Genomic DNA, 24,825 nt, shown 5'->3' with positions numbered 1-24,825 from the left:
TAACTAGTGTACGATCTAAGAAATGACGTGTGATTTATCTTTACTTACTTTTAGCCCTCGTTAATGACTTTCTTTTAAGTAAAATCTTTTACCTTTGATAATACTGACACTACGTAAAAATCAACACAAACCTCGTCGCTAAAATAATGATTTTAATGAATATTTTGTTTGGAGAAGATAATCTGCGCCACCGGTTTCGCTGCGCAGTTGGTTTATTCCGCCCCATTTTCACCGGGTTGCTAAGCAACGACAGTCAGGTGACTGTCTGCAGACATAACATGGCTGTGCTGTCAGAAGACCAATGAGGGAAAGGCCACATTTAGCATAATCGATCTTTAAAAAAAAACTTCTTCTGACCACAATTGGCCGTTGTACGCAGCATTTGAGCCGGACTGTTTGAGGTAAGTTTGGGAGTCACTCACTTCGCGACATCACTTTCTGTTGCTCGGTGGCGTACGCTTTACGGTTGGTATTAGCTAGCAAAGTGAAGTTAGCTGCTAGCTAAACACTCAGTATTCTTTATATTAGCATTAGGAAATGACATTTTGTTAACTTTTGGTCATACCAAGTGAGCGTTCGTCAGTTTTGATATATATTATTTAAGTCATATTATTGTGCTTTATTTTTTATGTTGGTAAGACTGCACTATGATGAGTACATTTCAAACGGTTGATCATTTACCCATAGTACACACACACAATTTAGCTCTGCTTAGTTGTATTCGTTCGGGGATTTCGGTCACATTCTTTTCACGCATTCTGTTTCGCTCATGTGAAAAGTCACGTTTTGAGTGGGAGTGTGTCAGTCACCAGCAAGAGGTTTTTACGGATTATGTTCTGTTCCTGGTTTGTTTTCTCATGGCGACGTTAACGTTTGACTCAAGAGTGAAAGTGCATGCTGGCTGTTTAAGCCTGGCATGATCACTTGTGGTTTGTTTAACCACATTTACGTGATACTACAGCCCAACCGTATCCATTCTCACGTATGGTTGATCATTGAACGTCTGAACTTTTTGGTTGCAGAAATCTTCAAAAATGTCTGGCAATTTTCGGATTGCTTGTTGTTTGCTAGGATGACTAAATGAATTGCATGTCTGTCATGTGTAGTGCTTTCTAATTGCAGCACTTACACTGCATGTTATCTATTTAATCTGGACTTGTTCTATGGAGTTTTTCAGTAATTGCTTTTATATTTTAGTGAGAGTCTTGACATGAGACCATTGATGCTGGTACAGACTCAGTTATGCCTGGATGTCTTTGATTTTAGCAATGAACAAAATGTAAGGAAACTTGGTTGGTCCTTTTTTTTATTATTATTTCTCGTAACATTCTACCTTGCAATAAATCTTGCATTGCTTTAAGTTTTTTTTTTGTTGTTGTTGCAAAGTGCAATATTTGCATTTGTGTCTAGAAATGTTGTTTTCTACCAAAGCAAAACTGTTGCTATCAGCTCCTGTTTTGAGCTTCTGGTGTTGCTGGCAGAGCAAAGGGCCTTGTTGGTTCTGGTTAAGCATGGGCTCTTCTGGGAACATAAAATAGCTTGATATATTAAATAAAAAGAAGTTTAAAATCTAAAACAAGTATCTTTCGGATGCCAGTATTGCTTTAGTTGCATAAGGCGGTTTTAATGAACCTAAAAACTCTCTGAAAGAATCAAAAAGAGGATCCAAAGTTGTGTAAATGCTTTACATCATTCCCACAAAGTTACTCAAGAAAGCAGATTGTATGCTGGTTTCAAACGTGCACTGACACTGCTTTTCCTGTTTGTTTGTTTGTGTTTCTCTCTACCAGAGAAAAGATGAATAATGTCTCAATTTCTTCATTTTTAATTGTTTACACAAGATATGCCAGTGTGTTTTAGAGTGAAATTGCGAATGGCTGTATTTGTAAAGTTATGTATGGGTGAATCCATCTCCACTCATGCACTTAACCAGATTAGAGATGACTCCACTGGTCACAGTGTGGCTATTGTTGTGGTTCAAAGTCAGTCTGCCCATTTGCCTGCTCTTTCTGCCAAGGACACCCTAACCTGTTTAAGGTCTGATTGACTTGCAGGGGCCGATCTCCACTGAGCATTGTCAGAAATCCAAGTTAAACCTTGTTTAAGGCTAATGCATCCATGAAGAGAACTTCAATCTTTAATCAAAATGCAATGAATTGATTGCAGATGAGCGCTTTGCAGGAGTTTATGGCGAATGGTCCAGATAGGAACAACCTTTTGGAGAAAGATGCTCACATTTGGGAGAGACCGTGGAGCGTCGAGGAGATTCGACAACACAGTGCCAACTGGTCTTTGGCTGCAGACTCTGGGGTGAGACAAAAAACCTTTCAAGTTTATTAAGGAAAAACAGCTTTAGTCACATGTAGTTGGTGAAACTTAGCCAGATTCTTTACTTCACATGTTTGTTTTCTTTGCAGCTTTTTCTCTACCTCCAAGACTTCTCCCAGAAAATGTTGTCCAAGACGCATGAGATTGAAAAGCAGCTGGACAGCCTGATCCGTGATACCAAGGCCACAGACAGCCGCTTGCACTCCGTCTTCAATGACTTTCTTATGCTCTCAAATACACAGTTTATTGAAAATGTAAGTGTGGTCATTTAAGTACGTTTTTTTTTCTTTCCTTTTTTTTTTTAATCACCCAGCTTTTGTAAAGCTTGTGTGATGTTCCTCGTCTTTTAGCTGCCATTTGTTTTTGCTTTCTTCTGTCAAAGAGGGTGTATGATGAAGAAGTGGAGGAGACTCTGTCAAAGCCTGAAGTCGTACAGAAGCATCCAGAGCAGGTATGTTTAACACCAAAAAATACTTTTATTTATTCATTTTCATGTATTAATAACTGTCTTTCTTTTATCTCAAGGAGAGGACGAGGGAGCAGAAAGAAGCAGAACTGATCCCCAAAATGCAGGAAGCGGTGAATTACGGTCTGAAAGTTCTGGAGTCTGCATTTGAGCATTTGGACATCAAAGCGGGGAACTCTGACTCAGAAGATGAAGACGCTGCAGACAGAGAGGAGGCCATCCTGGAGCCTAAGGTGAGTCCTTGTTCCCGACGTCAACACATCATGGGGAGTTGTTGCTTTTTACTTTTGGTTTGTGTTTCCGCCTCGTAGGATCTTTACGTAGACAGGCCACTTCCATATCTGATTGGTTCCCAAGCTTTTATGGAGCAGGATGATGTTGGCCTTGGTGACCTTTCAAGTGATGGTATTCTTCTAAAATGTTATTTTCTGTACTTTAATCTACACATTGTGATTTTGTCATTCTCACTGTGGTTTTCTCTTTACAGAAATGTCCGTTTACAGCGACCGGGACAGTGTGATGGAGGAGAGTGAAGAGGAAAAGGAGGCAATTGTGAGACACTAGTTCCTTATCATTTCACTTGATTTATAATTAAAAAAAAACATTTTATGAACACTTTACAGGACCTTATTTATTTAAAAAAAAAATCATTTTAAAGCAAATGTATAATTTTCTTCCATTTATCTAGAAGTCGTCTCTGAGTTTTGAGGATGATGAAGAGGAGGAAGAAGATTCCGACATTTTTGGGGATTCTGATAAGGATGATGATGATGATGCTAAGGTAGGCCTGAGAAGAGTTTCTTGTCCGTGTGAAAAATTTCGTAGTTGCTGTTGGAAGTGAGGAATTGAAATGTTTTGTCTTCAGAGCACAGACGCGTCACTGTTTACGAAGGAGCTCAACGCTCGGATCAGGGGGGAACCTGTAAGCAAACCTGAGGGAGATCGCGCCTGTAAGTCTCCATCAACGGCTGAGTTCTGTTTTTTTATCTCCATATCATATTTGATTTAAGGGCAAATTACAGATGAGTTTTTTATCCATCACTGCATTTGAAGTTTTTTTCTATCTCATCTGTATAATTTTGAAGCTTTGGCATCTAAGAGGAGTAAAGGCAGGACAGAATCAAAGTCGGCAGCATCACTGGGTGGGACATTTATTCATCATCACTCCAATTCATTTACTTTGAGACCACAGTGATTCCCTGCAGAACATTATATCTGAAATGCCTAATTAAAGTTTCCTGTGACAGCTGATGAAGAGGACAGTGATGATATGTTCAAGCCACCTAAGATGGATGAAGAGGATGATTACTCCCCGTTTGGAGGGAAAAGTGGCCTCTTCAGTGGCGGCAAAGGTCTTTTTGATGATGATGATGAGGTACATTAAACAAATTATCAATGTATTCGTTTGAATGTGCATCACAAAAGTTGAAAGATTTTTTTTTTATTCATCCATTTGTGTCATTTAGGGCGATCTTTTTTCTGAAAATTCCAAACCTGCATCACAAGAAGGAAAAGCTGCAAACGAAAGCTTAAAAAGCACAGCTGCAGGTAAGATGAAGCTTTCTGTGTGGAAGAGGGGAGATGTGTGGAGGGGTGACTTCAAGGCTCAACCAAAATCTGACTTTTCTTGTAGAATCGAGCAAACCTAGCAAGAGAATTCCCGTGGGAGCTGTGTCAATATTCCCAGGTAGCAGCAGTTCCATTCATTCAGCTAAATCCAAATTGTTCTAATTGTGTTTTTAGGGAACACAACATTATTTTGTTAAAAATGCAATTGTTTTGCATTTTTTAGGATCTTTGCAGTTCACAGTTTGTCCTACAAATTTACTTGTTTAATGCATCCACAAAATGCTTAAAATAACAATCTGGCAAGTAAAAACCTTTTTTATTAAAAATAAACTTTGATGAGGTGAGATTGTGTCCTCTTAATATTTAAGTGCTAAAAGGTTAGAGTACATGACGCCGTCTCAGCCTCTTTTTTTTTTTTTTTTGCTTAAGTAATTGCAGGAATGATGTTAAGATTCTTGTTTAAATTACAAAAGCAAACTTAAATATTTAACTTCAAAAAAATAAAATCAGAGTAACAGTGGTGGGTCCCAAGAAAATAAATAAAAAAACTTTGTTTTTCTTTAAAAAAAAAAAAAAAAAGAGCTTTAAGCTCTTTGGATGCTCTTTTTTTTTTTTATTACTTTAGATTTCTGAGGCAGGAAATGTCATATTTTCAAACTCAAATTCACTTCAAGCTCTTCTCTTCTATAGATAACAACCTCTTTGTATCAAAGCAAGACTCAGATTCAGAGGAGAGCAAAGGCAACGGGGCGCCAGCCACCAAGGATAATGTCATTGGAGGGGGTGGGCTGTTCGATAATGACGATGAAGACGAGGATGACTTCTTTAGTGGAAACGGCCTGAAAAAGCCCAACTCCGGTTAGTTGATTTTAAAAATCGTGAACATTGAGGGTTTACAGTCAGAGCAGTTGATCTGTTTATTTCTTATCCTACTTTTTTATTTGCAGTTGTGCAAGAGAAACCCAAACTCAAGAAAGCAGTCGACCTTTTTGATGATGAAGACGGGGAAGACATCTTTAATGAAAAGTACAGCCCTCAGCCGACTCAGTCCAAGAAGGAGGTGGTGGAGGAGAAAAAAAAATCATCTGAAAAAAAGGTAGAAAGCAAACAAAGCAGTTTCCAGTTTCCTAATAAGATGATGACTGGGAGAATTTGAGTTTGTTTTAACTCCTATTTTTTTTCTGACAATTGTCTTTAGATGCTGCCAGGCGCCGTCTCCGTCTTTGGTCCTGGCACTAAAAGCTTACTCAGCGAAGGCCTGAAAAAACGTCAGCCGTCCACCAGCGAGGAGTCGGAAAAATCCGAGGAGGTCTGAGTAGACAATTCTTAAACAATTTACCCAGAACAAAAATCTAATTAAGTGTGTTTTCATTCCCAAAATGACGGAATTCCCAAAAAGGCACATAAAAGCTTCAGTCAACAGGGTTTGGGCTACTATTTTAGGGGGGGGGGAAAGTCCAGAGAAACGGAAAATAAATCTAAGATCATATACAATTATGAAACTGGTCATTTAAGTGCTTTTCTTTGTTTTTTCCTTTTGTGTAGAAACATCACATTGTGAAGAAAAATGTTAGAACTTGTTGGCAAAGGAAATATGACAAAACCAATTATAATACTGAAGTAAGCTTAATTTGTGCTGAAAAATGTTGTTTTAAAAACTTTCAAAAGCAAAGAATCCCAAAATTTACACTAAGATTAAAAACAAAAACTCATTTTAATACAATGACATAGGCCCCCAAAGTATTTTTTTCAGTGTAAGAGTTCGGTTTATAACTATAATTGCAGAACTAAGTTAAGCTGCAGTCAGCATTGTGTTCTTCCTGCAAACATAAGCAAATTCAAATGAAACCCTCACGTTTAGTACAGTTACAGTTTGAAGGTTTTTTTAAAGTAATCTATGACCTTTTCAACTTTGACATGGTCAGTCATTTCTGATTATAATTCAGAAATGATGAGTCTCAGAGCTCTGGTATTTGTTTTACACACAACTTTAATTCTGATTAGGGTTCATTTCTAGCTGATATTTTCTGATTACTTTATATAAAATAAAACTGATCTTTATGCATAAAAAAGTATAATTGAAATTTGATCTGAAGAGATGAACTGTCATGGATTATATGAACTGTTTTTCTTTTCTTTTAATTAATTGGCATAAAATCCAACACTTTAGGAATTATTTTTCTCATTTTTACTAAGTAAGTACCACTTAGAAAAACTAATTCCCTTGTGATGCTGTAATAAAAATGAACAAACTTGAATCCAGTACTGTATTCAGTAACAATAATTTTAGTGTGACCTTGGTGAGTTTACGGTAAAAACATGAGTAGATCACAACATCTAAATGTAGAATCTGGTTAAAGAAAGAAACATGAAGTCTGCCGATAAAGTTACTAAAAATAAGCATCCGTCAAAAAATGTGGTGCACCTATTATTTGCACTAATTTAAGGAAAAAGAATCAAAACTTGTTCTGTTTGATCTATTTTTAGATCAATTTCTTTACTTTACAAAGAACCAATCTGTTCCCACTGACTCTACTTAACCCAGCATGAAATACCAAACAGAGAAAATGCAGTTTAGTTACAGAAGTTCAACCTCAAGTCAAAATGGTCAAAAACTTTCCGTGTTACAAACAGAAATTTGTTTTTTAGTTACCAAACGGTTGAGTTGAATTTAATTCTGAACCATTTTTAATTTTATTAAAAACCATCTTGTTTCCCTCCAAATCTTCTATTTATTTCTTTTTTTCTCTTAAAAAAAACTACTAAATGAAATGTTCATCTCATTGTATTTTCAGAAAGCTCTTGATGCTGATGTCGGCAAACCTTCTGCTGAGCGCACTCGGAAAGTCCAAACCAGAGGTCTCTTTTCTGACGATGAAGACGCACCGGTTAGACTCGCACGCAACCGTGAAATAAAACCGTTTGAAGCCCATATCGGTTTCCCTTCATCTGCATTTCCCTTTCACAGATATTTCCAACAATACCCAAGAGCCAATCTCAGCCTGAACCTGCTAGCCAAAGAGAAGCTAGAAAAACCTCGTTCCTTTTGTTTGATGATGAGGAAGAGGAGGTATCTCTTCACAAAACTTGTGGTTCGCTGTTAGCGATTGCACGCCACGAAAATATAGTTCTTTACCTTCCAGGATCTGTTTGCATCTGCGGTTAAGTCGAAAGCAAAACCCTCCGGACCCCAACCAAGCAAAGCTGTGGCCAGCTCTCTTTTCAGCGACGATGAGGTCTGAAAACGTTCCTCGCCGCTGCGTTCTTCACGTCTCCAAATTTCTTTGGATTGAAAATGCTACAAACTGCTTTCTTGACTGACAGGACCAATGGATGAGTTCACAAAGCAAGCAGGTCAAGCCAGAACCCAAGTCGGGAGGGATGAAGACCAGTACCAGCGCCCCGTCCAGCCTCCCCAGCACCAAAACATCCAAGAAGAGTAGCTTGTTTGACAAAGACGATGATGATGATGACCTTTTTGCTCCGACAAAAGTATCGAGGTATTTACTGAATTTTCTCTTTAATTCCACTCTATTCAAATCTATCCAAATTCTTTGAATATTAATTTCTTTGTCTTTTCTGTCGCTGTTCATTCAGTCAGAGGAAATCCCCAAAAGTTGCTCTCCTGTTTGAAGATGAAGGTGACGATGAAGATAAGGATACCCTCTTTGGCATCAAACCTGCTGTTAATGCAAACACAGGATCCCTTTTTAAAGTAAACACACTTTTTTTAAAAATATAAATGAGTTTTTAAAGGCTAAATATAGTTAAGAATCATTCAGTTACATTATTGGACAATTTTCAGCCCCCTTCTGGGATCTCTGAGTCACCTGGAGCGTCGAAGAAGGTGACGAAGGAGCAGCCTTCCGCGCAGCAGAAACAGGAAGAGGAAAGTCCTTCACCTCCACAAGAGAGCGGTGAAATCAAAAGGAAGCCGGCTGGAGGCGTCAGTCTCTTCGGCGGCATTGATGTTCTTGCTAGTAAGCAGGATAGGAGTGACAAAGAGGAGGCTGATGACATCTTCCTCTCAAAGGACAGTCCACTAACAAATGTTAGAGATGAAGGGAAGGAAGACAAAGCAAAAATAAAGACTGTCAGTCTCTTTGATGAAGAGGAGGAAGATGAGTCGAGTTGGAAAGATCCTATTGTCACACCAAAAAAGCCCACAGAAGAGAAGATTCCAGAGGTTTGTCTACTTTAAGGGTAAACCAAAGACCCGCTCTGATGAAAATCATGTTTTTGGTGTTTATGAACACGTTCTTGTAGCGTTTTTCTGATAATGGAGGATATTGATGAAGAAAATTAAGTTCAAAATTGTATTTCTGAGTATTTCTTTATTCAAATCAGAAGCAGATGAGAAAAAAAATCTGTCAGAGAATTTGGGATGTAGAAAAACCAACGGGCGGGCCACAAGCTCCCTACTTTGCTTCATTCTGATGCTTCCGCTTGTAGACGACTACATCCATGTTTGTCTTTGTTTTCCTCTGAGCTGGCGTCTAAACGGTTGCCCGCTGCATTTGTTACACCAGTGATGTTAGGTCAGGGTTGTAAGTAAGCTAGAGCCTGTAAACAGAGAGCTCTCAGCAAAAGGAAAGAGAACGGATGCAGGTTTGCTCCACGCTAACCCCTCCCCCACACACACACAGACACACACATACAACTTGGAGGCAAATGAAGGACTGCCACTCTGCAGAAACTATGTCCTTGAAAATGACAGTTGTTTTTGATGTTGGCTAATCGGCTGATCAGAGCGGGTCTTTAAACGCTTGTTGCTGTGTTTTTCTTTAACCAACAGAAATTAAAAGAGGTTTGTTTTCTGTTCCAGCCCACAGAAGAGCGTCTGCAGATAAACAGCACTGGTGTGTTCCTGGATGAAGAGTTGCTGTTCAGTCAGACCCAACAGAAGGACAACGACCCAGATGTGGACCTCTTTGCCGCCTCACCCAATGCTTCAGTCGATGTATTTATTATTCTCTGATGTCTTCCTTTTATGAGTTGTTGTTTATTATCACTCAGCGCTGATAATAAAATACTTGGACTCTCTAGAGCTCCAAGCTCGGATCCGCAAAAGACACAGCACAGAGTCTGTTTGCAGATGATGAGGAGGATGAGGATGACCTCTTCAGCTCCATCAAACCAAAAGCTCCTCCGGTAGCAATTCATTTTTAGCAACCTTTGTATTAAAATCCAAACTGATCAATTCATTTGTTTTATTTTCTTTTTCAGAAAGTAGCAGAGAAACCTAGAAAACCTACTGACAGAGCACCGCTTGCCAGTCCTGAGCCTGTGTCAGAGATCCAAGTGAGTCGGCTTTGAGCATGTGCTGCAGCTGCCATGTTTTATTGCCCATCCAGCTGTAGCTCATCCAGCTGTTTCGAGCATTTTCATTTTTATGTTTTTTATTTTAAATGATGGACTCATCTGCCTGCTGATTTGCTTGTTGAGAGCAAGTGTTGTTTCTGAATTAGCTAAATAAAATCTTTTTTTCAAATAAAACTCTAATCCCATTGTAATCTTACCACACAGAAACCCGCTCCAAAGCCCGTAAAACCTTCAGATTCCTCATCCAGGATTGGAAAACTTCAAGTACTTTTATCATTTTAAATCGATCAAATCTTCGGTCCTTCTTTGGAAAAACTGTGCTGTTCCTACTCGCACCTTTTCTGCTTCTATCATCCTATTTTTAAACTCCATTTAAAAACAAAAAAAAAAAGTTCTTGAGACTTTGCAGGACAAACACCCAAATGAATGTTTGTTGCTTGTCTGAAAGTGTTTTCTCAGTGCAGCTGCTCTCACTCTTTAACTCTTGGACCATTCCACCCTTCTTCCTCATTTCGTTCTTGAAATAGCTGTTACATGAAACTGCTATGAGAAACTTCCATGTTTTCCACAAATGTGTGCTTCTAAGGCTGCAGATTTTTCATGTCGTCTTGCATCGGAACGAAAGTTTGTTTCATGGATCCAAACAATCATTTTCACCCCCACAAATAAATGGAATAATATTGCTTTTCTTTTTTTAATCTTCAGGCCAGCCTGATGATCAACCCGACGGCATTGCTGCCTGGTTCTGTATCTAACATGTCGGGGCCCCTGAGCTCCTCCTCTGGAGTATCCAGCTCCAGCCTGAGTCCAAGTCCTGCCACAACTCCTATTGATGCTCATACAGACAGTGAAATAGGAGTGAGCTTTGATACTCCTGTCCAATTCTCCACTTTACAGAGTGCACACAAGGTAGTTTTTTTAATCTTTTCTTTATATATATATATATATATATATATATATATATATATATATATATATATATATTACTTTTTTTTAAACTTTTCTCTAACTAGTGGAATTCTCTTCTTGTTTTCAAGGATCGTGTCAAAGGTTCTGCACTCCGAAGACCCCAATCTAGAGCAGCAAGACAACAAGCTGCACAGAAGTCTAATGAAGCAGACGAGTCTGACTTTTTAGTGCCAAACTACGGTCACTCCAGTTTAGATTTACCTCAGCCCAAAGAGTCCAGCCAAACACACCTGAGTCCGACTTTGCCTAACTCTACGACACCTCCGATCTTCCCCACTCCTTCCCCCTCTCAAGCCTCGCTCTCTGAAAGCTCCCCCAGACCATCAGAATTACCGCTGCCGGGTTCAACAAGTTCTGGAAAAAAGGTCCATGCTAAGAATAGCAGAGGTGTGAAGTTACCGCTGTCATCCGATGAAGATGACATCTTTGGTTCTGACGATCTGTTTGGGCCGACGCCTAACAAGATTTCCTCTAGAGAAACCTCCACCGGCCCCCTTCAGGCTAGTAATGCAGCAGCGGTGAAGAAGGACAAGGAAAAAAGCCCAGTTTCATCCATTTTTGATGACAATGCTGATGACCTTTTCCAAAGTGTTAAACCACGGGCAGACATTAAAAAAGCTACAACCTCGTCATTTTTGGAAGAAGATGAGGATGACCTGTTTGGACTGAGCCACAGTTCCACATCCACGAGCAGTAAAGACTTCAGAAGTAGTAGTGGTTTTTCAAAACAGGACATCTTTCAGGTACAATTCATTTAAACTTAAAGTAAAACTGCTGGGTGTTATTTGTTCACATGATCAAAAAGTAATGTTTCCTTCTTGGCTGTGTATCTATTACAGGATGAGGGGCTCTCTGGGCCTAAACCTGATAAGAAAAACAGGGAGAAGACCATTGACGCAAGTTTGTTTGACGATGACGTCGACATTTTTGCAGATCTGTCCGACACTTTAAAACCCAAACAAAAGTCTAAAACAAAGGGAGAGATCACATCAATATTTGATGATGACATGGGTAAGCAACAGTGAAATACTTCCACGCTATGAACTCTTAAAGTGCCACTCCTATCATCTTTTGATCCATTTTCAAAGCGTTTCCAGTGGTCTCCCAATTATGATTCTGCCGTTTTTAGACAAAATCAAAAAACCTGTGTCGTTTTTCTAGGACATAGTTTTTTGTAGAGCAGCAGTAGTAAATTAGAAATTCACCTTTTGAGTTGTGGGCGGGACTGTTGGTGCAGAGTAAGGTCACATCCACTTCCTGTCAACCATTCGTTTACACACACTCCCGGTCGTTGACAGCCGCTCACAACCTCACCCTAACTTTACCGGTGCAACAAAAATGGCGAGCTAAACTGGAGCTATCCAGCCACACCGTTTTGACCTAGATGCTAGCTGAGTCGACAAGCGGATTTATCCGAATGGAGCAGAGCAGGGAGCTCCTGGCTTGCCACGTTACAGCTACAAACAAATTCAGAAATACTCAGACATGGAAATTTAAAAGTAATTTTCTTTATATATGTCCTCCATCAGAAAAATACTTCAAGAACGTGTTAAAAACACAATTTTCTTTCATTTCATTTGTCTGCTCCATTTTGTGCCATAATAATCTAATGTTTTTTTTTACTTTTCTTTTTATAGATGACATTTTTGCAGTGAAAACGGTAAAACCAGCGGCAAAAGCTCCCCAAAAATCAGTGAAAGCATCTTCCCAGGAAAACAGTACAGCGGCGAACTCAAGCAACTTGTTTGATGATCCACTCAATGCTCTGGGTGGAAACTGATTTTTAAAGGCTCAACTTGTACAGTTGTAGATCCCTTCTTATGACGTTGACAATAATTCAAAGATATTAAACACTGTTGATAGAGTATTTATTGCTAAAAATTCATTCTGTGGCTTATTTTTGACAGATGACTAAAATGAACATTGTCAAAATCTTGGCATCTTTGTTGATATAAACCGATGGTCTTTATAATACATAGTAGCACTTTATAAGCATAGCATATGCTTAACTATGTGGCCTACAGATATAAAACAGAGATTTTTCTTTTTTCTATTGGTCTTTTGCCTAGTGAGATTCCATTTGTTTTGTTGTGTGCCATATGCTTATGAGATATCAAAATGTTCACTGTCTTAAATCATTTTGATAAATGTAATAAGAAATTTAATCATTTCTTAACTTTGGCTGTGATTTAAAATGAAATTTGTTTTTATAACTAAAAAATCTTTTTGCTGAATGAGTGTTTATTTCAGGTGTATTTTGTGTTTTCTTTAAGTACTTTTCCCCCCACAATATTGGAAAAACACCCTTTTGCCCCGCCCACTTGTCCCCTGTACTCGTCGCCTATTGGTTGTCACGTAAATCAATCAAACTAGGTCATGAAAGCGTTCAGACGGTTTTGACAGGTATGATAATGTTGCTAACTAAGGGTCACGGCGTCCGCCAGCGGTCAACAGTTATGTTTGTCCCGCGTGGATTTCTTTTAGCTAAATTGAAGGCTGTTCTGTTTTGAATTTGATCATCGATGGCTCCGGAGAAACGCGGAAAAAAACACAAGTCCCTGCTGGATATACTAGCCTAGCAGCCTGAAAAAGGAAGCCATTGTTTGAGTACTCAGCTAACATGGCAACGAAAGCTACCAAAAGGGAGTCCCTGCAGCAAAATGGAAGAAGATACTGGTAAGCGGTGTGTTTTTGTTTTGGATAACAAAAATCTCAAAGTGGATAAATCCTGTAATCGTGTTAGAAGTAGTTGTGTGGCGCCAGCCCGTTGAATGACTTTTAGACGGATAGGCGCTGAAATGCATTTAAAACCCCATCCGTTGTTAAATAGCTAGCTAACAAGCCGAATCATCATGTTAGCTAGTTTGGGCCTTCTTTTTAAAAACGGGTTTAAATAGATATTTATTGACGGAAATATATGTATGGATAATATTCACGTTGAAAATATTAACTTGAGTGAAGACTACCACACAGGCCGCATCATAGCGACAACAATGAGCCAGATAGTTAGTTACTGAGCATGAAGGATGGGCTGTATGAATCTAGCCATTACAATGTCTTTATAAAAAAAATCCAAGTATTCTTCTAAATATCACAAAATCTAGTTCATTTTTATAGAAATAAAAGTGTCAAGGGGGTGTGGCCTAATATGTACAATTGGATGCTTTTTCATTCTTATGTGCTGTTTTTGTTTTTTAACTGAAGGTCATGACAAAACTTGAAAAGTCTCTTTTTAGTACCTTAAAAACAGCAGCCCATTAGGTTGATTTAAAGCCGAGTATTTTAAGCATTTAAATGCTCATACTAGAATTATAGTAAAACAAAAATAAAAAAATGTAATCTTGATTGATCATGTAATCCCATATTCTGTAATAACCCTGCTCCAAATAATACCATCTCCTGTGTAAAAATACACTTTTTTCAGTGGCTCTCAGGAGAATTTGTCCTAAGTTTTGTGTAACTTTTCTACAGAACTAGGTTTGCTTAGCTATGCACTTTCTGTTGGTCTATATACATGATTATGATGCATTGGACGTAATATTGTATGTTTTAGTAACATTGAAATTCATACATCAAAATGGTCTGTTTTCTTTGCAAATTTATTTTTCCACATGTAAAGTAGTGATGATGATCCAGTTTTTGCTTTTTGTCCAAGGTTGGACACTAAACAAAACTATTATACAATAATCTTTATTTAAGAACAGCTTTTCTACACCAACGTAGTACTCATAAATTGTCATGTCGGCATTACAAACATGCATGGTTTTGTAAAATAAAATGTTAGGGCCCCTAATGGGTTACAGTTCCACAACAGTTTGTCAGATAAGAATCCACCACAGGTTCACCAAAGCTCTCATTTCTCCTACAATATCATGCTGTTGCCATTAGAAATAATAATAAATCAACACAGTGGCGCAGTGGTTAGCACTCTTGTCTCACAGCAAAAAGGCACCTGGTTCAAGTCCCTGCTGGGGGACAGGTAAGCAGGCTGGTTGGCCCTGTCCTGGGGGGGGGGGCTGTTTCACACATGCTTACATGTTTACAACACTCCCACTTCTCTTGGGTGTCCTCCTCCTGGGTAGGTGTGGGCGGCTCCTGCCTTGCTCCCCCTTGGACCTCCCGTGGGCTGGGTGGGTGCCTATAGCAGCCACCCACCCAAATTAGTCTAAATGCATAAGTATGCATATGTGAACATTAGTTGTACACCTGTCCGGGGACTACAGATGAAAAATAGCCTTTGGGCTAATTCTAGCGCATTGCAGCCATGCTTTTAATGTGCATTGTCCCTGTTAAATAAACGAATAAATAAAACAAATAAATATTATATCCATGTTGACATGTTTGTATGTGAAGATTTTTGGAGCCAACAGGTATGTTTATAACATTTGAGCGTGTGTGGACAGATTTATTATACACGACAGCAATGATTATAAACTTCCAACAACTTGTTGCTTTATGATTTATGCTGGATTTACCCTTCCCTTCTATAATTATTCCCCTACCCCCCCAACATCCCTTTCTCTTTTTCCGTCCGGTCCAACAAAAAATGTTTGCAAATATAATTAATATAAATAAAGCTAAGTCTAAACTACAAAAGGGGTTTATTCAAATATACACCTCGTGTGTCAGAAGATTCATAACCACAAGTTGTAACAGTAAAATATGTCCAACACATCAGGTCTTCAGGACAAGTTTAAAAAAAATAAAATCAGAGTTTTATGATGGAAATACATACAAATAGGAATAGCAGAAAATAGAAATGGGAAATTCCATCAGAGTAAATGCTCATATTGCAGTTTTATGCTTTTATTACAGTTTTTGTATCATTTATTTGGCACTGGGTTATTAAACTCAATTAAAACAAATTTTAGCTTTCAACTCTTCGAAATAAGAGTTCTTTTATTTCTGGAAATGCTGTGTTTTTAAGACATTCTTTAGTGCAGCGGATTGCAAGCTGATCTGTCAAAAGGTCTGCGGTCGGCCACTGGACACCTAATGTGACTCTAGTGGAGCTATCGGTTTCCTGCCTCTTTCACCACTGATGACATGATTTGGTTGTCTAACAGAGGACTTTTTCATCACATTGTCTGGTTTTGGCTGTTGTCAGTGATTTAAAACCGCTGCTTGTCAACTTTTAACAATGCATCAATAGTTTTGTGAATAAATGATGGATGGGTAATCAGTGTGTGCCGCTGCATCCTTTTTCAGCTTTGATGGTGAACTTTGTTTTTTTTCCTCTCTCATTGCAGATGAGGTCGTCTTACATGATGTGTGACAGCAGTGAAGCCAGCGGGCAATCCCTCTCTCCATCGTCGTGGTCCAGCTCCTCTGTTTCCCCATTTTCCTAGTCTTTATCCCCATCCGGCTGAGATGACCGACAGAAAGGAGCCTCCCTTCTTTAATGATGACAGTGTGGGGGCTTTTCAGTATAAGCTCCCATTCTATGACACTATGGAGCTCTTCATCGAGACCCTGACGGGGACTTGTTTTGAGCTGCGTGTGTTGCCCTTTGAGGCTGTGTTTTCAGTCAAAGCGAAGATCCAGAGGCTGGAAGGTATTATGAGCTTTCTGATTTACTGGTTGCATGTTCTTCTTTCTCTGTTGATGCATCCGCTTTTGTATTGCACTGAGTTTGATGTAATCTGATTGTGCAGACCAGATCTGGCAGAGATGTTCAAACCACTTTTAACTAACAACTTCATGCTTACTGGAATTATGTTGTGTTAAATTGAAACTGCTAATCAGACGTAAAGCAATTTTTTATCATCATTTTTTTATTTATTTTTTTGCAACTGGGTTAGTATTAAAAATGTATACAAGGCATTCAAAGAAGTGGGTCATTTTTGAGTGTTTTTTATTTCTTTATGTGATCGTTTTGATTGTTGTTTGTGAAAATAACCAGCCATCATTTTTCCCCCTGCTGTTGTTGATAGTAAAGCCTGTGTGTTTGCAGCAGAGTATACAAATCCGCAATAAAAGGACACATTAACATCATCGCTTCCCTCTAGCTCAGGGTCCGTTAATTTGGCTGATTGCAGTCACAAAAAGCTGCTTGACCTCTTGTACTCAAGCTGGTCCTTGGCAGCAGCAATAGAGGGTCTTTCTGTTCTTTCAGGCTTTCATCTCTACTTAAGATTTGTTTTGAAACCACTTTTTGCCTGATGTTCTCGTAAAATGAACAAATATCAAAGTCATTTTTATGTTCAAAGGCTAAAGTTCTAGCCTACCAGCTACTGGATGGACAAAAGTCATTTCAGATGTTACTTTGATGGCAGTGAATTTGTCCCTAAAATTCAGTTGTCTTTCATAATAAACACTCTAGTCTGCAAAGGTTTCCCAATACAGTCTACAATAGTGAAGTCTTCATTTTAATTTTAAAACATGCATCTTTAAAGTTATTTCCCATTATGAACAATAATCAGTTCCCCAGCCTAATGTTTTATTTTAGCGAGGCGGGTTGTAGAAAAATGTGGAGGGCGTGTGACTTTCTTTCCCACTTAGTGTTTGTTTTGTGCATGATTTCAGCTGTTGTAACACACTTTTATCTCCAGGGGGCAGGCACGAGTCATTGACGTTTGTATGTAGATTCCTGTAGTTCACCTTCCTGTTTTTCAGCCTAACAAAGCGAGTCAATGAAACTTTGATGATTTTCTCTCCCACCCTCTCTCTGACTACAAAGGTATCCCTGTTGCCCAACAGCATCTTATCTGGAATAATGTAGAGCTGGATGATGAACATTGTCTGCATGATTATGGGTAAATCTATTCTTCCAAATACACTTTGTCCTTGAAGAAACTCACAATAAGTGAGAGGAGTATGTTTAAAACATCCTACGTTTAGATTTGTCACAGGAGTAGAGACAGTTACAGTATCACGCGCCAGAAACTGTGCGTTGGCATGCTGTACGTAGTCGGAGGGCTCGCTCTTCCACACTTGTCGTTTTGAGGAGGCAGAAGTGGCCCTCTAGTGCTCTGCAGGCTGCAGATGCTAGTATTGTCATGAATGCTTGTCATTTAATTTTCCACATGAACAGCAGCTTGCGTGCCAGGCTCTTCTATCACACTGGAGCATGTTTTTGAAGTTTTAGAAGCATTAAGGGGGGGGAGGCGATGAAGGCGTCTGCTCACGTGCAACAGCTATTTCAGTGCAATTTAAAGTTTTGCACTTAGGTTTATCTGGAGCTCATCCTGCCAGGGAAGTGGTGCTTACTTCAGATTAGAGGCTGTGTTTCAGAAGTGCTTTATTTTTTTCTTGCTATCGCAAACAACATTTGGTTTTATGTTTGCAGCATTGCAGAGGGCTGCACTTTAAAGTTGGTGTTGGCTATGAGAGGAGGACCAATCAACACCAGAAGGGGTGAGAAACGGCTAAGACTTTTAGCTGGATACAAGATTTTTTTTTTTCTTTTAATAAAAATAAAGTCTTAATCTAAGTTCAGTCAACATGGGAGGCTCTGTTTCTGTTTTTAACCTCAGTTTTCTTGCTCTCTTTTGTCAGTAACCATGGAAGACCCAATCAAAGAAGTCGCTGACTTAATGGAAAACACAAAAGATGAAGGTTGGGACAAGAACCTGCCAAACAAGCAGGTTACATTTGTGGTGTACCGCGAGGGCGATCAGCTGAACTTCTTCAGAGTCGCCGACAGAGGAGACGGATCCTTGACTCCTCTGTCTGAATCATTAAGGTCTTTTTTCCCCCTTTTTATTTATGCATTTGGACCAAGAAGAGACACAAACCTAACCAGAAAATATTTGATTGTTCCAGTTGATGAGCTGCTGCATTGTTGCAAAATATTGAATTATTAAAAGAATCCATTTATTTGCTTGTTGTGCTTCCCAGTGGTGGTTCGGTGTACAATTTGTATGCAGAGGAGGAGGACCGAGAGGGTTCTGCAGCTGCACAGCAGAGCCTTGAGAACTCCATCACCATGACTAAAATGAAGCTTCTCAAAGCCAAAATGGAGAGTATGAACATCAACAAGAAGGTAAGAAGAATGAGAAACCCCAATAAAGTTTGCCATCTGCATAGAATGACACCTGCACCTATGATTCATCACTAAAAAAAAACAGAAGTTTAGTCCAGTTGGCTTTTTTTCTGTGCTCGTTTAATGTTCATCCCGTTTAGCAATACATGTTTTGCTGATAGACCGCAACAATGTGGGTGTACTTTGAACCTGCAAAGACTTTATCGTTTTTCACCTTCCCTACTTTACAATTTGCTCTAATAATTTATCTTTAAAACAGTTTTTTTTGCTTGATATCCATTTTTTAGTACAATTCCAGCGGCTTCTTTCTTCTACAGAGAGTCCACAATAAACTTGAAACTGTCCCGTTCTTAGTAGTAGAATTTGTCATCTTTTTTACTGCAGAAATCATAGAAATTGAAATCAAACCGTTTTTATGTTTTATTGTAAAGATCAAAAATGTTGAGAGAAAATTAAAAAGTAGGAATCCAAAAACAAAACCAGCATAAAGTCAAGACAATGTGAAGTGTCTAAAAAAAAAAAAAAAAGTAGACGAAGCTCCGCTAGACGACAATGTTCAAAGGATTTATTTCAAGGGGAATCACAAGAATATTTGTTTAAAACCAAAACTTTCAAAGCTAAAAATCCTTAAAACCTTTCTGTTCAATTTTAAATGAAAACTGTCTGTCATTTTCAACAGCTGATGTAATTCAGAGACTAATTTTGATTAAAATACTCTGAACATTTGAGTACAACAGCGGCCGATTGGTAATTCAATCGTTCGATTACCTCTTCTGTCTTCTTTGCTTCATTTCAGAAACAAGCAAAGGTGAAGCCACGGGCTGCAGTTTCTCCACATCCCTGCGGGGGCGCTCTCGGTCCCTCCAGTACGCGGAACCACCACCGTCTGTTTCGCCCGCTCCCTCAGATCAACCCGGCTCGACAGAAAAATGGCCTACTGCCCCCCATTGTAGACCACGAATTTACAGATGCCTCTCCGCCCCAAACTCCTTCCACCTCCTCTCACGTAACAGTCCCCACGCGGTCTCCTCCTGCTTTCCCGTCGCCCACGTGTTACATGCTTCAAGAGGAGAAACCATGGGAGATGCACCCACCGTTCGCAAAGATCCTCCCCCCTCCCAAAGTGTCGCGGTTGGACATTGGCAGCAACAGGTTGATGAGAGACTGTATTTTTCCTCAGCTCCCACCATTGTGTACCAGGGGGCCGCCGAAAGCCCCGTTTGACCCGGTGGAGCCTTCTGGGGAGATGATGGGTTTGGGTTTACTAGAAGAACCGGTTGGTCTGGTGGCGCAAACGGAAGCTGCTGCTCCGTTTGTGTCGGATCCTCTAAGGTTGGATGTGTCCATCCAGCCAGACGGAGGTCTTGAACCCCTGGATGTTGAAACTCAGTACCAGCTGCCGCACTCCCCCTCCCCACTCACCACCTGGACAATAGACGCGAGTGACCCCCTCCCCACGAGAGCTGACGAGAGACGGCTTGGCACATCACTGCATATCAGTCCTCCCTCTTCATCAGCTGCCTCCACTTCACCGTCAACTTCAACCAGATTGCTGTCTGAGCCTTTTGATTCCACACCCTGTTTACAGTCTAACCTACAAGCACAGTCCCCCCGCCCCCCACCCACCTTGTCGAGTTGTTCCCCCCGCCTGCGCTGTGTTCAGGTCGAGTCTCCAGGCAGGAGAGCAGAGCTCCTCTCTAAGAGGGAAGCACGGGGCCTCGCCAAGATGGCCAACCAGGTCTGCAAAGAGCCGCTGGAGCCTTTGAACAACCCGGAGCTCTTTGCTTCCCTCTCCACCACAGCACCAGTCAACAAGAGCAGGGACCGGCCGGGGAGGAGCCTGGGACTTGCACTGACTCTGCCCCCAGCCACTGGCGGCCTTGGTTCCAGGCTGTCCCCCATACCTGCCAACAGTTTCTATCAGGACGAAGTCATCCGACAAATGTCACCAGTGCTCCGATCAGCAGCCTCCTATATGGTGAGAGCCGAATGAAGACTCAAACTCACATTGTTGTACATGAACAGCAGCGTCTCCTACATGTGAATGTGCGTGGACCTCTTCAGGCAGCCAATTCGATGGCTGTGACCCATTTTGCATCATTTTTTTTTCCTGTGGTAGTTTGAAAAGTGGAGCAGTGCTGCATCTCCTCATTATTTCTTATTGCTTTTTCCAGACCAACAACTGTCTCGCGTCCGCTGGAGGAGTCGTGGCTGCAGCGGGAGCGTTAGGTAAACTTGAGCTCAGTCACGGATTGTTTTGTTGTTCTGAATGAAACTGACTTCTTTAAGGTGCTTTCTTGTGTTTTTTTAAAGCTGTATGAGCCTTGAAATATGGTATCTGTGGAGAGACGTTTATTATCTCAACCCCTGCGAAAGTAGAACATCAAAACATCTGCTCCTCCTAACAGAAGAACACAGACAATAAGCAGAGAAAATATAAATGGGTTTATACATAAATATGAGAATCAAGACTGAGGTTAGGATAAGAAGAAACACACATGGCAATCTCTGTTATTATCTTTATAAAAAGAATCTTGCCTGAAAATCAACATTTTCTGGCAAATAAAATGCAACACAAAGGGTGTGTGGTTTCCACAAAAATGTCAGCACAGACTGGATGGAATACGTCGTTCACCTGCACATCGTGTCTGCTGGAGGTCGAGTTTCTACAGCTAGATCTGCCTCTGATTAAGAGAGTTGTCAGTTTGAGATCATCGGAAATCTTCAGAATGAGATGCAGTGATGAGCATCTGTGAGTATTTGCAACGCCTCAGTGCCACCTCAGCTCAGATTGTGAGCTCCAAGTAATCAGCTCAGGAACTGCGCAGGAGCGACACGCTTTAGCAGACTTGATCGTCTTATACCAATCCCCCACTGCACAAATACCCGGGACTAAGCTCAGCTTTTAACCCCGTGCAGAAAGACGCAAGTTGGGTTGTTTGAGCAGCACCTCCATTTGATTGTTTATCCCTTGTGCTATCCTAGGCACTTTAACGTTGGGAGTTGGGTCATCTAGACCCACTAGACAGTGCGCTGAACCTTTTGTCTTCAATGATTTGTGATCTTCACTGGTGTCCATGGATTACATGAAATCTTTCCACCTTCATCCACCTTTGTCATAGTAGGAATAACACGTCAATGTAAGGGTGGGGTCATCTAAGATAGCACAAGGGTTACAATGAACTTATGAATGAATCCGATGTTTCATTTACAAGTGATCAAATCTGAAGTGGGTGAATCAGAAAACTGGTTTTTAAAAACGGGTTTTCCTCCTGCTGTTCAGCAGAAATTGTAGAGACTTGCCTTTCGTGCGGAGGAACCCAACTTCATTTACAGCATGTTAAAGACACAAAAAGAGTCGTATGCTCCCATTATCTCCTGTAAAGTCGTTTCTGACCCCAGGAACTCTTGGATAGTCGTATATTTTGAAGAGCAAAGGGGAAACAAAGATTTCGCCGTTTCATGTCTTTTGGCTGCCCAGCGTGCCGTCTCAGTCTTCCCCGCGTGGAGGCAATGGCATTTCTTCTGCTTTCAGGCACTCCAATGTACCACCTACCTCCAGTCAAAGCACCAACAGGCACAAAGAAGAAGAGCTCAAAGCATTGCTTCTTTTGTGGGAAGAAGACTGGGCTGGCCACCAGCTACGAGTGCAGGTACAAGCATCTCTTCTACATTTTAGAGCTTTTCTTCCCTCCAAACCTGCTATGGTACTTGAATGGAGTGTTTTTATTTTCAAGAAGTGCTTCTTTCCGGGCTCATTGTGTGTGCGTTAAGTGTCACCAAGTGAAGCTGTTTGTAGGGACGAATCTGCAACAAGCTCTTAGTTTGATCGCAGTCCCTCATGACATTCCTCCTTCAGGATGTCAATAGGGTTTAGTCTCTCATCTTGACCACTTAGAAGTTTAATAGTGCTTCAGTTCTTTAACTCACTGAGCTTTGACGTTCTTGAATTTAATGAACTACACATAAAGGCTATAATGCTGCCTTTTAACTCTTTTTATCATCATTATTATTTTTCTGGTTTTTAACCATTTTTACACATATTGAACCACTTTTTATGTAGTTTTATAAATTATTATTTCTGTTTAGTAGTTATGAATTGACCAGGATCCATCATTGTACGTGTGACAATGACAAATATTTATCGATCTATCGCTCTATCTCGCTCGCTCTCTCATCTTATTTAGTTTGAAGGAATGAAAAATGGCATTAAGTAAAAATAAAGAAAAGTGTAAAAAAAAAAAGCTGCAGTGCAGGAGAAATATGTTTAAAAAAATCTTTATTTTTATTTTTTATTGTTTTTTTTAGATGTGGCCACAATTTTTGTGCCACTCACCGCTACGCAGAGACGCACGACTGCACGTTTGACTACAAGAGTGCCGGACGGCGATTTCTGCATGAAACCAACCCTCTCATCAGCGCTCCAAAGCTGCCCAAAATCTAAACCCCTGCAAGCCCCACGCCGGACCAGGAGAGGGGACCAGTTCAGCCGACTGTGGAGCAAAAGAAGAGCAGAACCTTAAACCACCACTGTGTGCTTTTTATAAAAATAAAAAAAAAAATCAGCCAAGCTCACTTCAACTTTGAGTAAACATGCTGTTTTAGCCAAGTGGACTCTGGTGGCACAGAACTGTCTATCACCTTTTAGAAAATGTGAAAAAATGGTTCCTCCCCCCTTTCTGTCTGTTACTTTGCTTCTTTTCTTTTGTTACAGAAAAAGAACTGCATGCATGTAGGTAGTTTTTACTAAATATATCTGTTGCACGTTTTTTAGGACCGCTATTGACCTTCTCTGACAAGTCTTTAACAGATGCACTTTAGAACTATATTTATACATTTACTTGTCGCTCGGAGCAGCTGTGTACATCCCCGTGTTTGTTTGAAGAAGTGTTCCGTCGAATCCAGATTTTTTTTTTTAAATATTCTGCACATCTCGTCTTTTCTTACCCGGGCACATACAACATCTCTAATATGTTTTTCTTTATAGAAGAAAAAGTTAATCCACTTATTGATGAGGTACTTAATATTTATTAATGAATGTTACTTGTTTAGATTCATGGCTGGTTTTCAAATGGTAAGTATGCAACGTGTGTACGTGTGAATGTTAGTTTTATGTCTGCATAATAAACTAAATTGTATTAGGGCTGGGAGGCGGGGCTAGGATATGGTATTTATGATGTGTTTACAGTGAGGTGGTTGCCATATTAATCTTTTTGTAATCCTTTTTTTTCTTTTTCTTCTGGTTAAGCTGTTGCAAAATCTTTAAATGCTGGTGAAATATCTACTGGGATATGATCTATTAAACTTTCTTTCTATAGATTCTGTGGTCAATCCCACGGCCATGCCTTCTGAAGTTACAGTGCATCATTTTATGTTAAGCTCCATTATGGATTTTTTAAACTCATCGATCTTTGTTCCTTTTTTTTTGTTTGTTTATTTTTAATCTGTTCTTGACGTTTCACTTCTGTCACAGGTTCTAGTACAGCCTCTGTAAATGAAGAATTTCTGCCTGATATCTCTCAGTACTTAAACATGCGACGTCTCCTCTGACTCAGACCCTAGGCCAGTTCCTTAGCAACCAGAGGCAGGTATCTTTGAACTCGCCGCAGTGCTCAACAAGTTCAAACTCCCACTTATCTAATTCTGAAGAAAAAATGGAGGAAAAGCATCTTTTTAGGTCTTTCTTTGTAGGTATGGGTCTTTATCTTACTTAAGTCCCACTCCAATCCTTTTGGTTCTAGAAAACGTTCCCAGTGCTCTTTCTATTCATGATCTTGCCGTTTTTAGCCAACGCCAAAAACTTGTCCTTTTTCTAGAACATAGTTTTTACCGAGTGGCAGGAGTTCATCAAAAATTCCCTTCTAAGTGGTGGGCGGGACTGTTGGCTGGAAGTGAGCCTGCCCTCATTTCCCGTCATCCCTTCCTTCACACAAGCTTACAGCTCCTCACACCCCCAACCTGACATAACCGGTGCATAAAAAATGGCGACTAATATCGGAGCTCTCCAGCTGTTGGTTTTGAGCCAGATGCCAGTTAAGTCATAGATGGATCTATTTGTCTGCAAGTAAATTCATCGGAATGGATCGGAGCAGGGAGCTTGTGGTCGTAATTCACAATGATTAGAATTTAAAAAAAAACACTCAGTAATGCAATTTGAATCTTAATTTTCTTATTTAAGATATATATC

The 24,825-nt window shown here is 40.0% G+C and overlaps 2 protein-coding genes across 12 annotated transcripts; both read left to right on the top strand.

Annotated features, from left to right (window-relative positions):
- Positions 1 to 219: 219 nt before the first annotated feature.
- On the top strand, positions 220 to 12,888 carry washc2c (WASH complex subunit 2C). 9 transcript variants are annotated; one of them, XM_023963445.2, is made up of 30 exons: positions 220 to 401; positions 2,167 to 2,310; positions 2,418 to 2,582; positions 2,711 to 2,779; positions 2,854 to 3,027; positions 3,106 to 3,199; positions 3,282 to 3,340; positions 3,483 to 3,575; positions 3,660 to 3,744; positions 3,880 to 3,936; positions 4,042 to 4,169; positions 4,261 to 4,342; positions 4,428 to 4,481; positions 5,054 to 5,221; positions 5,311 to 5,459; positions 5,562 to 5,672; positions 7,159 to 7,251; positions 7,332 to 7,433; positions 7,507 to 7,599; positions 7,688 to 7,863; positions 7,961 to 8,078; positions 8,169 to 8,549; positions 9,189 to 9,323; positions 9,410 to 9,514; positions 9,590 to 9,664; positions 9,890 to 9,949; positions 10,391 to 10,594; positions 10,723 to 11,397; positions 11,494 to 11,665; positions 12,292 to 12,888. In XM_023963445.2, exons 2-30 carry the CDS (start codon positions 2,167 to 2,169, stop codon positions 12,432 to 12,434), a joined length of 4,164 nt encoding a protein of 1,387 aa, XP_023819213.1. In that variant the 5' UTR covers positions 220 to 401; the 3' UTR covers positions 12,435 to 12,888. The 9 variants fall into 9 exon arrangements, with proteins under 9 accessions (XP_023819213.1, XP_023819212.1, XP_078788153.1 ...); XM_023963444.2 differs by having other exon boundaries at positions 3,282 to 3,346; XM_078932026.1 differs by lacking the exon at positions 220 to 401 and adding an exon at positions 431 to 465 and having other exon boundaries at positions 3,282 to 3,346.
- Positions 12,889 to 13,007: 119 nt separating this feature from the next.
- zfand4 (zinc finger, AN1-type domain 4) lies at positions 13,008 to 23,957 on the top strand. 3 transcript variants are annotated; one of them, XR_013647840.1, is made up of 10 exons: positions 13,008 to 13,330; positions 15,904 to 16,208; positions 17,334 to 17,409; positions 17,943 to 18,010; positions 18,152 to 18,338; positions 18,494 to 18,638; positions 19,435 to 20,616; positions 20,813 to 20,867; positions 20,952 to 22,291; positions 22,947 to 23,957. XR_013647840.1 is itself a non-coding variant. In XM_004077375.5 (10 exons), exons 2-10 carry the CDS (start codon positions 16,025 to 16,027, stop codon positions 23,080 to 23,082), a joined length of 2,151 nt encoding a protein of 716 aa, XP_004077423.1. In that variant the 5' UTR covers positions 13,008 to 13,330; positions 15,904 to 16,024; the 3' UTR covers positions 23,083 to 23,957. The 3 variants fall into 3 exon arrangements, 2 of the variants coding, with proteins under 2 accessions (XP_004077423.1, XP_078788160.1); XM_004077375.5 differs by having other exon boundaries at positions 22,174 to 22,291; XM_078932034.1 differs by lacking the exon at positions 17,334 to 17,409 and having other exon boundaries at positions 13,017 to 13,330; positions 22,174 to 22,291.
- The last annotated feature ends 868 nt before the right edge of the window (positions 23,958 to 24,825 follow it).

This window comes from Oryzias latipes, chromosome 15 (assembly GCF_053564925.1).
Source record: "Oryzias latipes strain Hd-rR chromosome 15, Olatipes_Hd-rR_3.1".
Lineage (NCBI taxonomy): Eukaryota > Metazoa > Chordata > Actinopteri > Beloniformes > Adrianichthyidae > Oryzias > Oryzias latipes.
Note: the sequence above shows the minus strand (reverse complement) of the source record. Positions and strands in the feature narration are given on the sequence as shown.